The sequence below is a fragment of the Vicia villosa genome, linkage group LG2 (genome assembly GCF_029867415.1).
Source record: "Vicia villosa cultivar HV-30 ecotype Madison, WI linkage group LG2, Vvil1.0, whole genome shotgun sequence".
Lineage (NCBI taxonomy): Eukaryota > Viridiplantae > Streptophyta > Magnoliopsida > Fabales > Fabaceae > Vicia > Vicia villosa.
In genome coordinates, this window is record NC_081181.1 from 91,796,448 (window position 1) to 91,811,233 (window position 14,786).

The 14,786-nt window shown below is 33.3% G+C and overlaps 1 protein-coding gene across 1 annotated transcript; it reads left to right on the forward strand.

Annotated features, from left to right (window-relative positions):
• The first annotated feature begins 12,042 nt into the window (after positions 1-12,042).
• LOC131646420 (cullin-3A-like) lies at positions 12,043-13,755 on the forward strand. Its single transcript, XM_058916453.1, has 2 exons — positions 12,043-12,457; positions 12,589-13,755. Exons 1-2 carry the CDS (start codon positions 12,300-12,302, stop codon positions 13,565-13,567), a joined length of 1,137 nt encoding a protein of 378 aa, XP_058772436.1. The 5' UTR covers positions 12,043-12,299; the 3' UTR covers positions 13,568-13,755.
• The last annotated feature ends 1,031 nt before the right edge of the window (positions 13,756-14,786 follow it).

Sequence of the window (14,786 nt, forward strand, 5' to 3'; positions counted from 1 at the left end):
GGGGAGGTAAAATACAAATGTTTTATCTTGTGAAAATGATAAATACAAATGTTTTATCTTGTGAACATGATGAAAAATGACGTTTTAACCGATCCATTGTTCTATCGAAAAATATCTATACAATTGAATATAATTTTTCATCCATTTAATATTTTTATCAGCTAATTTAAGTAGTTATATATTAAAGTTTATAATTCATAATTGTTTTCTTTTCACTTTAATCTTGTTATCCTAAATAAATTAAAATTAATTTTTTTTTTGTCATTTTATAACTTGATAAGTTGGTATAATAACTAATTTTACTACTAATTTTACGAAACACTGCAAATTCAATAATTCAATAAATCGTTTATTTTCTATTAGACATCAATTAGTTTATAAGATATCAACTAAAATTTTAACTGCTCTCCGCTAGCAGGGCCGGTCCCGAGTTTTTAGAGGCCCAGGGCAAAGAAAAAAATGGACCCTTGATAATAAATTGATTTATTACTCGCCTTCGAAATGAAAAAGAATCTCGAAGACAAGACCAAAAATTTGAAAAATAAATTCAATACGGACAAGAAGATCATCTGCAAATCGTTAAAGAATTCAAAATCGCAATATGATTAACTGAATTAAGAATAAAAATCTTTTAAGAACCTTAATTGCTCTAATTTCTAGGCAACAAACATCGTCTCAAAGGAATGAAAGTAGTGTTTTCTCTTGCTTCAGTTGCGAAAAACCAAGTCATATGACTAAGAAATATAGGAGTAATTCTAAACAACGTCTTGATAATAATACGTAGGTTTACCTAACTAGTAAAAAAATTATTTTTATGATCTTAAAAATAATAAATCAAAACATAAATAAATAATAGGGAATTTGATTTCATAATAAAAAATTGATAATAAATAAGTTAATTATATTATAAACTTTTAAATATTTAATTATAACATATAAATAATTTCTAAAATTTATACTAAAATAAATTTAAATAAAATTATAAGGTTTATAATAAATATTTGAAAAGAAAATTATGGCTGTAGTGGGGTTTGAACTGGTGACAGAGAGTATTCAATGCAAATGAACAAAGGCTGGGATTAAATGAACAACCGCTGGACCACAATTCCTAATTTGTTTGTTAATTACGGTAGTAAATATATTTATTTTTACTTCAGTATTATAGTTTTTTATATACACCTCCCAAATGGAGGCCCCCATTTTCTTGAGGCCCTGGGCTGTGGGCCTGCTTGCCCTGGCCCAGGGCCGGCCCTGTCCGCTAGCTTATTAGGTATCTGTTATATTTGGTCCAACAAAACAATATAGTTCTTGAATTATATAATCAAAATAAGTTACAAACTCAAACTCGTAAAAAAAAGGATTTTTAAATATATAAATTTATAAGTTATATATCGTAATATAAATTTAAAAATTAATATTGCCAAATAGCTTTTAAGTAAAAGAAGTACTTTGTCTTGGTTAAACAGCATAACTAGTAGTTGTGTAGGAACATTAATGAAGAATTGTGAGTTCGAACCCGCGATATCTTACTCGTTCATTTTTAATAAGACGAATTCTAATCGTGAAACCTAATATAATAAATTTTATTCTATTTCGTCACTTTTTATTATTTTTTGTACTCTTCAATTTGGACGAAATGATAAAATTGATATATTCCATAATAAAACATACAAATAATAAAATGAGTTCTTTAATTCATTTTGTCTGTTCCACTCTATTTTCCACTCTATTTTGCTCAATTTATTTTATAATATCTAAACATATTCTAAATCATTAAGGAATAAGAAAGTTTATCTAAATAGAAAATAACCCCTTAGTATAAGAGATTAAACTTTGACATGTCTCAAATTATGGCGAAGATGTGGGATGACTACGGAAGGAGATCCTCTAACTTTGAATTCTCTAACTTCCCATAACTTTAGGCAATTTTGATAAGAGAGAATTGAAAAAAACATGAAAATAAGGAGGGAAACAATATGAGAGAGAATGCACTTTTAGAGTGAGATAGAGAGAAAGGTAGAGTGCATTTCCCACCCTAAAGTTAGAGAATCCTCCTCTGATGACTACAACTTTTATGAATATGTTGAGCACATCGATGAAAGTCCTAAAGAACATAAACAACATGTTGAGTACATAAATTTAACTTATCTGGTATCTCTCACATTGTTTACATGATAAATTACTTTTAGTATTTCAGCATGTTACCTTTTCTCTTACAAATATGTATAACTCTTTACTATGTGGTAAAAATCAAATATGTGTAGACATTATTATGCATTTCCCATAACAAAAAGCTTTGATACACGAGAAGGGATAATAAGGGATTTGGATCCCCTGCTGTCTAGCAGGAGTCCAGCTTTAACTTTGTGTGTGATGAAAGAAAAAGTAAAAAATCAAAATTAATGCAAAGAGCTGAAAGAGATAGAAATGATGAGAGAGATAGACACATGAAGCAGCATGAGGGAGAGCTGCATGGGTTTGTGCAGTAGAGGATCTATATCCGATAATAAGGTAGGGGTAAGTATCTAACATGGACCTCACAACCATGTTTTACTTGATAGATTTGAATGTCATGCGTTTGTGGGGTGTATATGCACAAATAAGATGAAACATGTTACTGATTTGACAAAGTGTTATGCTCCACTGAAACACATACTTGTGTCATTCCAAGATCAAGATTCTAAGAATGTCACTCGGATCATGCAAATATGTAAACAAAAGAGTATGCAACAAAAAGAGATCATAGGTCATATAATTAAGATACAACATTGGTTTAAGTTGATATAGGATGCAAATTATGTTTATTGGAGTAGAAGAAGATTATGGATATTTTTCTATTGCGTTGATTATGGACAATACATACAAGAATAAAAAATACAAACAACTTGATTTTGTGATTGTTGGCATGACAATAACTTAATTGATATTTTTTGTTGTGTTTGCATATATGGAAGTTTAACATTGCTAGCATATCATAATTTTATGCATGTTATATTTTGTTAGATGTTATTGACGTTATATTTATTAGATGTCATTGATGTTACATGATCTAACACTTATAATACACAAGTCTCCAAATTAATGTCAATAATACATAATTCAACACTCATAATAACACATATTAATAAACAAAAACTACTATAATGGTCTTCCTTGAAATAAGTGTGATGCTCGAAAGAAGTGCCTAAACTACAGGTCGTCTTCATCATCATCATTTACTTGCAGGATATGATGTTATAGTGAGCTAATTATTATTGATAACCTAGGATCTTAAGGTCCTGCATCATGGACTCAATCAGGCACGACTTCGTGTTCCTCTTGAGGAGGGGGTATTAAATGAGGATGTGATACCCTATAATACTACTACATGTAAGTATCATCAATCTCATACGGAGTGATCACCACAACTACTGAACCAAGCACCTTGTAAATGCTAGAATAATAACCAATCCACTAAACATCTACATCAAATGTGGTATAATTGGGAGCTGGAGGTGGTATATACCATTTATAGCTAAATAATTGCATACACCTATTAGAAAATTAGGGAAAAATTATGCTAAACCATCAAAGACATACCTTATATATACATATATCATCAAAAGACAACCCCAATATCAATCACAGTCTTCAATAGTTGGGCATCACTAAGGAGCTCCATGATCTTAGTGCACCTCTAAGCATTAACAAATATTTCTCTTTCGGAAGATATTTTCGATGGTAGACAAACTTCCACTTAGCAACACTTTCCTTATAATGGAAGAACATATTATCAAGAGGAGCGTGGGAAATACTCTTAGGGAGCTTCTTCCCAACAATTGACATATTCATAACTTTAGCACGCTTTGTAACACATTCATCCATATCGTTTTATTCTTCAATGTCACCCAAGATTTCAGTGACATGTTTCATGTTCACTGACACTAGGAACATACTACTTTATTTTCATAAACTTCACAATATTATATTTTTCATATTTCTTCTTCTTCTTCTCAATACTGGTCTTGTTCTTTTCAACACTGTTCTTCACAATCTTTTTCTTGTCACCAGTAAATTCTCCTGTTTCTTCTTGGAACCAACTAAGGAAGACAAAGGTACATCTCCCTCCGACACCTTCTTCACTTTTCTACGGGACTTTATAACAATAGAAGACACATGGACAATATCTTTATTAACATCTATGTTGACAATCTCATTGACATTTTCATTCACATCCTCACTAACTTCCTCAATGACGATATCATTAACATATTCATTGATATCTTTATCACGAACGGGGTTACTAGGTTCAACTTCAGTGGTGGGAACATAAACATTTTAAGTGTCGATCACCACTAAATAATTACCCAAAATAGGTAAAATCTCGCACGGAAAAGCATCGATTGCCACTTAATAATTACCCACTGTATTTGAAATTATTTTTATTTGTTAGAAAATATTTTTAGCTTCTTGTAGGTTCAAATGGCGCGTTAAACAGACATCCAGATAAAAAGTTATGGATTTTTGAAGTTTTACGAAAATGAAAACACCGACATCATACACTGACACCACAAAACCTCATTACACACCAACTAAATTTAATTTCCCAAACATGAAACCATTTTTACAATAAATTATACTTTATTATCTTTCCACATGTTCAAACTGCACGTCAAATGGATTCCCGAGCAAAAAATTATGAATTTTCAAAGTTTTACGAAAATTTCCGACACAACGATGTAACGGGTTACATCATTCATGTAACCGGTTACATCAGTTCTAGAAGCAAAAATGCCCAATTTTTCTTTGATGTAACCGATTACCTCATTTATGTAACCGCTTACATCACCCAAAATACCGAAAAACATGTTTTCAATGTAACCGGTTACCTCAACCATGTAACCGGTTACATCACTGACAGAAGTACTTTGCTGCAACTTTTTCAAAACGAAAATCACTTTAAGCCATCCCAAAACCCAATTTTTCTTTCAAATTATTTAGCTTATATTTTAACATGAAATAACCACTTTTTAAAAGTTTCAAACCCCAAATATTTTTCACCGAAAACACCCATAACTTAGTTCTGACGTTAACTCGCAACCACATGCAACAACACAACATTCACCATCAACAATTCTATCAAATGCATAATTTTAACAACAACATTACACAATTCACCATTAAATTATCAACCACAACTCAAAAGCATCAGAATACGCTCAAATCACAATTCACAGATACAACACAACAATTACATAACCACCACATCAATTATGGCTCATCCCTCCTATTCCATACTCATTAAACCTGATGCAATGGAGATGGTGATGCAAATTAGGAACTAACATAAGTGATGCCCAACATGAGATAGACAATACTAAAGGATGTCATGCTAGGTTTGGATTTTTTGATAGGTTTTACATATACCATCTGGATGCGACAATTAAGGTTGATGCTTATGATGCATGTAATGCCCTTTTTATCGTATTTATTTTTATATTTAAAAATAAGTGATGTGATATGATGTGTATGTTATGATGTGAATTATGGGGTAGAAACCTTAGAATAAGGTAGTTGCGACATGAAATTAAGGATAGAGGTAGAAATATTTATATATTCGTATTTTTAGGATTATTATTATTATTATTATTATTATTATTATTATTATTTTAATAGTAATAATAATATAGTTAATAATTAAATATATGAGATTTATTAATTAAATAATAAAAATAAGGAAGGTAAGATGGGATTATCATATTAGGGGTTTAAGTGTTAATATTGGGAAACAAGAGAGAGAACACATTTGTATCGATCGTGAAACCAGAGAAAAGGAGAACGGAGAAAAAAGGAGAACACAAAGGTTAGGGCAAGGAGATTGCATAGAGAATCAAGAACACTAAGGTAACGGTGGGGTTCTAATACTATAAGGGATTATATGATGGTGAATTATGGTAGAGATAACTAGTATAATTGTATGTTCATGTTTGTGTGAAATTGAGGTTTTGATGTGTATGTGATATTGTTAACGTTTGATGATAATCTTGTGTTGAATCCTCTGTAATTGATGTTATGGAATGCATAGAAACATTGGGTAAAATGGGTGTTGATGATTGGTAATGAGAAACCTTTTTTTGGGTTGAAATTGGGGTTTGGGAGAAATTTAGGGTGCTGAAATGCAGTTTTTTGGATTCTCTACGCTGGTAATCGATTATCAGATATTGGTAATCAATTACTGAAATGTATATTTTTGACATGGTTCTGTGGTAATTGATTACCACATATTAGTAATCGATTACTAGCTATAAAAATCTTTTTTTTTTAAATTACGAGGGTGGTAATCAATTACCACTTATGGGTAATCGATTACTGCAGGCAGAAAATGTTTTACTTCAAAAATTCATAATTTTCAAACTGTAACTCTGTTTGGGTCCCTGTTTGAAGTGTTGGAAAGCTAACACGATATTCTTTTCAATAAAAATGGTTTCAGGTTCTGGAAATATATTTAATTTGTGTGTAATGAGTTTTTTGTGACATAGGTGTAATACGCTGGTGTTTGTCGTTTTGGAAACTTTGAAAATTCATAACTTTTGACTCGGGTGTCCGTTTGACACGCCGTTTGAACCTATGGGAAGATGGAATTTTTTAATTTATTTTAAGAATGAATTGGGAACAATTGGTAATTATTTTATGAAATGACTATATTATTCTGATGCTTTAGTATAATGTGTGTTTGTGAAGATGATACTTGAATTGACGAGATTTGCGATGTGAAATAATTGGGGATGTGAATGATAGTAGGTGTTAATGAACATTCCTGATGTGCATGTATTGTCATTGCGTAAGTTGTTGTAGCATATCGGTGTTGCATGCATTTCATTGCGATGTGGCCTTAGTGATAAATAGCGATGTGTCCTAAATGGCAAATGGCGATGTGGCCTTATATGGAAAAAAAAGTGACGTGTTATGGTACCACATGCATAAAGTCAATAAAATTGGCCTCATGGAATTCATGATGTTGTTGGCGAATAAGATATGAATTGTATGAATACATGTTATAAATATTGTGTATTGTTAATCAGTGTTGATGCATAAAAGATGAGTAGTATAATTATCCATGTTATACCTTATCTATTTATTATCATACTTTCATTTATATTGTTATGATATCTCATCCCTTCGGTTTGAATGTTACCCCCACATAGGTAACACACAAGTGACAAGAATTAGAGTTGCTTGAGGTATGGAGTGGCACCTAGTATTGCGTAGATTAAGTCGGGTCTTGCTCTGATACGTAACACTGGGATTAAACGCTTGTTTTGCCATTATGTTATGAGTTATTTTTGAAAGATTGTGAGAGCATTATAAACTCTCTTTCTATTTGTTGCGATGTTGGTTTTTAAGCTGTTGGACTTGATGACTAATATATGTTGATTTATTTTTCATTGCATTAATAAAGTGAAGTTAAACACAATGATGATTGCGATGTTGGTTCATCTGATTAAGTGTGTTATGTATCTATTTGTTAAATGTTTGATCAAATTACATGATGTTGATGATGTGACATCCTATTTGACGTTGATTGAAAGTTTTAATTTCTCTGATTTTATTTAATTATTGACGAGGGTGTTACAATTGGTATCAGAGCCAGAACTCTCCCAGTATGATGTGGTTCGAGTATGAATCATATAGAAGATGGTGGACATGTAACACCCGAGGACGAAGAAGGTGAGGGATGGTTGCACCGCATGTAACACCTGAGGCCGAAGATGGCAAGGGTGGTCGCCACATTAGAATGAGAGGGATCCTGAGGCTATGCAGGGAACGAATTGCATAGTTAAAGGAAGGCTTATAAGGATTAATTGGTACTACCTATGCCAACAAGATGCATCTTCTTTTCGGGAGCCCGTTCCATAAGAACTCCACAGTTATGTATGCTTGACTTGGAGCAATTCTGGGATGGGTGGCCTTTTGGGAAGTTTCCTGGAAAGTGTGTGAGTGAGGTCAAAACATGTGAAAAGACCCGTGTTAGTTTGTGGGGTTAGTCGATAATCCTGAAAGCAGTATAAGGTGTTACAATGCACATGTAGCATATCATAGAGTATGGGCATTGCGGTCATACTTATTATATTTGGTTGGCACATCCATATTCATTGATAAAAGTGCATATTATATCGATATCATCTACTCGAGATACTTGATTGACTTGGAGAAGATTCATGAGTACAATTTATGGACCTCTTGTTTGGTTTACCTCTACTCAAAGTTAGGTGAAGCATGTTTGTGGAAGACTAGACAGATGATAGCAAGCAACGCCCTATTTATGGTAATATATTTTCACATTTATAGTTACTAATATTTCATAACACTTGTGCTACGTCGTTACTAATATTATCTGAACCATTTTCAAGCACGAATCCTCCAACACTTTCCACGTATCTCTGACTAAGCATATGTGATGGCTACATCGAGACTTTGCCATATGCTTATTGCTTCCTCCCACTCAGAAGGAATCAGGTAATCGAGTTGTTCTGAGTTTATCTTAACCGCATCACGACATATGCTACAAACTTCACACTATACAACGATCAATGCAAGACACGCCTCTTCGATGAGACATCATTCTACTCTCGATGCATGACTTATAGGTCATGACTGAAGTATTCACATCTAACTGAGCGAGTCATGTGTCACTTTGGGTATCTGTTGTATATTCGTAGAGCCCACACTGATGTTTCTCCTCCCACACTCCGTCGTAAAGATGTTGATGAGATAATTGGGAAGTATTATGGCCATCTGGTCCCAAAAGATGTACGCAGTGTGCCAACTCGTCATCAATGAAGTACTGCATTTTGCTACATATAATGATTTTTTTATAGTGTCACATCCTTACATGACACCAGATGCAGAGGAAGAGTCACCTAGGTCAACTCATCAGGAGATATTAGAGGAGGAGCATGGTAGAGTGAACCATGTCGTTGATGTGTTTCCGGTTTCTCAACGCATTGTGGCTACTAGGCAAACACGTATAGAGAACGAATAATTTCAAGAAGTCACTCATGGGAGGGCCACTTAGAGGTCATATAGTCGAGGCACAACATGTCTTGCAATATAGGAGGTAGAGGAGGAACCGGGAGGTCAAATATATTCATTAGTTGACTTGTTCTTCGTATTTTAATAATTTGTATTTTGATAATGTATGGATAATGTATGCTTTGCATTTTGACTTAATATATGATATTTTGATTGAATTACATACACTACAAGAAAAGTGTTGTGTAGCCACGTGAAATAGTGACGTGATAATCACGTGGGTAATAAAAGGTAGTTGCGACGTGTAAAACACGTCACTAGCAATTTTAATATTAAAATATCAAACATAACGTAAATATTGTGTGTCAGTTTTTTTTTTTAAAAATAGTTGTGACGTAGGAATCACGTCGCAACAATAAAATTAATATAAAAAATTAAATAGGCGGGGAAATTCACATGGGTGAAATTTGAAAATTTTCAAAATTTCAGGAGTGACGTGTAATTCACGTCGCTAAAGTTTTGCAAACTGACCTGTACAGACTTTATTGCAGTGAGAGAAATTATTTATTACCATTGGGGAGGTTGCGACGTGAATTACACGTGGCAAGGTTGCGATGTGAAATTCACGTCGCTGATAGGCTCGTAATTCCACGCCACACAATTACAGTTGGCCTATGCAGGCTTTATTACAATGAGAGAAGATGGTTTTATACCGTTGGGGAGGTTGCGACGTGAATTACACGTGACTAGGTTGCGACGTGAAATTCACGTCGTTGATGGTGTTATAAATACACGCCTTATCCTTCTCCCTCCCATACGCGTTCATCATTCATATCTCACATTTTCTGGTTTGTCTCCAAACACAAACCTTTCTCCCAATTTCAAACCCATTTTTGATACCATTGAATCACAAATATTTTTCATAAATATCACGTTTTCTTATCCTAAAGGTAAATTGCATCAGTATTTATTTATAATTTTGATTTATATTCATACTATATTATAATTTTAATGTTAAATTTTTTTTTGTTTAGATTTTGAAGGGAGAAGAAGGTGAAGGAGAAGAAGGTGGAGTAGATTGAAAAAGAGGTAAGTTTTTTTCTAAATTTTTTTATTAGATTTTTGTTTAGATTTTTATAAATTAGGTTTGTTAGGTTTATTAGGTTAGTTTTTTAATTAGACATAATATATAAAATAAAAACGAAAAATTATATACATATTTTTTATTAATATTTTTTTAATAACTTTATAATTAATGCTAATTCAATTAATGTTGTTTAGATTCACGCCGAGTCGGACTGCTGCCAACGTTATAAGTTATATAATTGAGCAGAATTATAAAACATTTCTAAAGACTTTTAAAGATGTTAAGGGCAAAGATAGAGAATATTGGTTTAAGCAATTTCAGGTATATTTAAGTTATTGTTTAAGTTATGTTATTTAAATGACTTTTTCATTAGAGTTATTTAACTTTTATTTTAATGTCATACAACATTGCAGGAAAAATGTGTGTGGGAACCAATGAAAGAGAAGCAAATTAAAAAAAATTATTATGGCAGAAACTTCAAGACGACTTTCTGACATGCTACGACGTGTTAGAAAGCGTTGGGAACTTCATGGCATCCGCCCCAATTGGATAGGAGAAGAAGTCTTTAAGGAACTTCTTAAATATTGGGAGAGTGATGAGTTTCTGGCTAAATCTGAAAATGCAAAGAAGATGAGAGCATCTGAAAAAGGGGGTTGCCTTTAGGCTAAGGAATTGAATAGACCACCTCTGATGACCGAGTTGATTGCAAGGACTCGGACAAAGAAAACAGGAGGTTTCGTTGACGAGCGTACACAAAAAGCTATGGTAAGTTATTTAATTGACGTTGTTCAAATTTTTTTAATTTGTTGGCAACTTTTGTGTTGTGATTTTCATGTGGCAAGTGAGAAGTTGTGGCGTGAAAATCATGTGGCAACTAAATTTGCAGCGTGAAAATCACGTGGCTATTTTTTATATATTATTTAGTCAATTTAATTTTATTTAAATTATATTTAACTTAATTTTTTTTGTATGTGTAGGATGATTATCAGGCATTCCTTGTACGATTTTTGAATATTAACCCACAATATACTCCAAGACCGGGAGAGCCGCTTCATCCGGAAGTGGATTTTTATCTTTGGAGTGAAGTCATTGGCGGCAAGGGGCCTAACGGGTGTTTTTTTGGTGGTGGAAATATGGCAGGCACCTTGAGACCAGATGATAGAACTCTATTCCAAAGAGTTATGGACAGGGAAGGAGGTTCACGTCCCGTAACTTTGACACCGGAACAGCGAGAAACCGTAAGACAATTGACGGTAAACGAGGCGAGACGCGATGCGGCGGAACGTGAAGTGGCTTTGAAGGCCCAAATGGAGGCAATGCAGAGTGTGCATCAGCGGCAAATGGAGGTCATAGCGAAGAGACAATCGGATATGGAGGCCCAAATGCAACAATTTCTGCAATCGTTTGATGGAAACCAAAATGCGGGTGGTTATGCACCGACTGATCAGGAGGGCGGAAATGATGATGAGTTTCCCGACCCGGACTGGTTGTTGATTTAATTTAGTTTTTATTTTGTTGTTACTTTTGATAAATGTATGATTTGATTGAATTATATATTGTATTTTGGATTGTATTTTGTGATCAATATATGATTTGATTGAATTGTATAAGATTCATTAAAATATGCTAACAATGGAAATTTATTATCACGGAACTTAACTTCTGTAATATTCACGAATTGTGAAATAACTTCCATACTTTTTTATGTATGTAAGTATGTAAGGGACATTCGGAAATTAGCTTCCATATTATTTTAAATATATTTTTAAATTTTTTTAAAGGCGGCTCTTCATCACTATCACTACATTCAAATTCAATTGGGTTGTGAAACAATATTCAACTAATAAATTAGTTTAAACCGACAATGAGAATACAAATAAAATCAGTTAACATTAAAGCAGTTTATGATTTTGAATTAATGAGTTTGAGTTTAAAATAAAAATATGACAGAGCATAATATAACATAAGAGAAGATTTGAAATTGGAGTCAAAATTCAACAATTTTAAAGTTAATAGAGTCTTGAAACAAATTATTGTTTACATATTGTGGAAAATAACCTTGAGATTCGCAGAAGATACATGTGTGTGTGAAAGTCATTCACCAAAGTCGTCTTTTTCAGTCTACTTTCTATTAAAGTAGTATTTTTCTTGTTATAAATAAATCCTTGTTTCAAGGACATCTCTTCAGCTTAAGGAGAAGATGAGTAACCAGAACAGAAAATTTCAGATAGAGGCTTTCAAATACCGAGACATCAAGGATCAGAACTATGCTGACAAGACATGGAACATTCTGGAACGTGCAATTCATGATATATTCATCCACAACAATAGTCATCTTGATTTCGAAGATCTTTACAGGTTATATTCAATAACTCTTTAATTACATATTCATGTTTTGGTTATAAGACTTTCTTGTTGTTTGTATGAAATCTGAGAGACAAATTTGTGAGCTATAAATTTCATGTTTCTAATATATTTTTTGGATTTAGACATGCTTACAATATGATTCTTCACAAGTTCGGCGAAAAGCTATATTCTGGACTAGTTGCCACCATGACTTCTCATCTTAATGAGATAGCTAGATCTGTTGAAGCCGCTTATGAAGGTTTGGTTCTTGAAGAATTAAACCGAAAATGGAATGATTATAATAAGGCTTTACATATGATTAGAGATATGCTGATGTACATGGATAGGACCTATGTCCCAAGCACCCAGAAGACACCTGTTTATGAACTTGGCCTAAACCTATGGAGAGAAAATGTTATTTACTCAAACCAGATAAGGACTCGACTATCGAGTACGCTTTTGGAATTAGTATATAGCGAGCGTGTCGGGGAAGATGTTAATGTAGAACTGATTAGAAACATAACAAAGATGCTGATGGATTTAGGTCCTTCTGTTTATGAACAAGAATTCGAGACTCCGTTTCTGCAAGGTTCAGCTGAGTTCTACAAGGCTGAATCCCTTAAATTTATTGAGTGTTGTGAATGCGGGGATTATCTCAAAGAAACTGAGAGGCGTCTGAATGAGGAAATAGAGAGAGTGAGACATTACTTGGACCCTAAGACTGAAAAGAAGATTACGGATGTGGTCGAGAAAGAGATGATTGAGAATCACATGATTACATTAATCCATATGGAGAACTCTGGGCTAGTAAACATGCTTTGTGATGATAAATACGAGGATTTGGGTAGAATGTATAATTTGTTCGGCCGTGTTAATGATGGTCTCTCGAAGATATGTGAAGTGATGACTTCACACATTCGAGAGACCGTTAAACAGCTTAATACGGATCCAGAAAGATTGAAGGATTATGCTGAATTTGAGCATGGATTCTTGGATGCGAAAAATAAATACGACAAGATTATTAAATTGGCATTTAGTAATGACGAATTTTTCCAGAATGCTTGTAATTCTTCATTTGAATTTTTCGGTACAGAGGAAGAAGGAAAGTCCCAGATTGATTGAGGCAGCAATAGTCCATGAAGCAACTTGATAATGCATTACCCCCACTACAGTCCTTTATATTTTTTTAAGCAGTGTGTGTTTGTATATTGTAATTATGAGTCACTGAGATGGTTCAATGTGAAAACTAACTATTTGGTTGCAGACAAAGTCATTCCTAGAAACTTCCTTATTCATGAAAGTAATTTGTTTATTGGAGTGTTTGTTGAATTGGTTGGTTATTTTATTTTATATATAGTTTACTTGATTTTTTTGTCATATTGCATGATTTTTATGGTGTAATCTAACTTACGGGAATACGTTCAATTATTCCAAAATATATCAAATGTGTGGCTTGTACATTTAAACAATTTGCTAGTCATCTTGATTTTTCTAAAATTGAGAGAATTTTTTATTTCACCTCATGTTTTTCTAGTGCATGACGTAAAATTTCTAAAATGTTTATCAAAATCAGAAATGCATTTTCGGTTCGCACTATAATAAACATTAACGCTGGAACTAACTGGAAATATAACTATGGTATGAAACCGTAAGTATATTTCCGGTTCTTAGAACACCTAAAAGGCACGCTGCATCTTCCCCTCCCATTACAGTTTCAAAAATAAACACAACAATTCTCTCAATTTTATTTTCACCAAATCAACCACATTTGCAACCGAAGTTGTTCGAAAGCATCAAACACCAGTATATCAAGCATCCAACCACAATCAATCAACAAAAAACAACCATAATCAAGTAAGTCATTTTTGAACTTTTTAGATTTTATGCAAAATCCACTCAAATGTGTGTTTTAGGTTAGAAATTAGGATTTTGTGGTTTGTTTTCAACATTATGAATCATTTTGTTTTAGACATGGGAAATACTTTCAATAAAGCAAAGGGCCAGAAACAGCCGAAATTACAGAATTCATCGCCGGAAAGCCACCTATCCAGGTCCGGGATCCATACAACTTACCAAGCGACACCACATTGTGCGCATCAGAATTACTCCCTCTAGGATGATAAATAACAGAACTAACTGAAAAATTACGTAATAATATACTACATTCCGCCGCTATGGGATCAAAAGAAGCATTAAAAGAAATAGAATTGATACAGTCTACCACTATCAAAGCATCAAATTGGAACACAACCTTGTCCAACCTAAGGTCAGTTGCCAATTGGATACACCATCTAATTGCCAGAAGTTCTGCAGTGCTCACGTCAACCTCAATGTGAATTTT

What these genes read in the sequence shown, in the direction of transcription:
- LOC131646420 (XM_058916453.1), top strand. Translation starts at nt 12,300, where the DNA reads ATGAGTAACCAGAACAGAAAATTTCAGATAGAGGCTTTCAAATACCGA. An exon ending in GATTTCGAAGATCTTTACAG is followed by an intron (nt 12,458 to 12,588) that starts GTTATATTCAAT and finishes TTTTGGATTTAG; the next exon opens with ACATGCTTACAATATGATTC.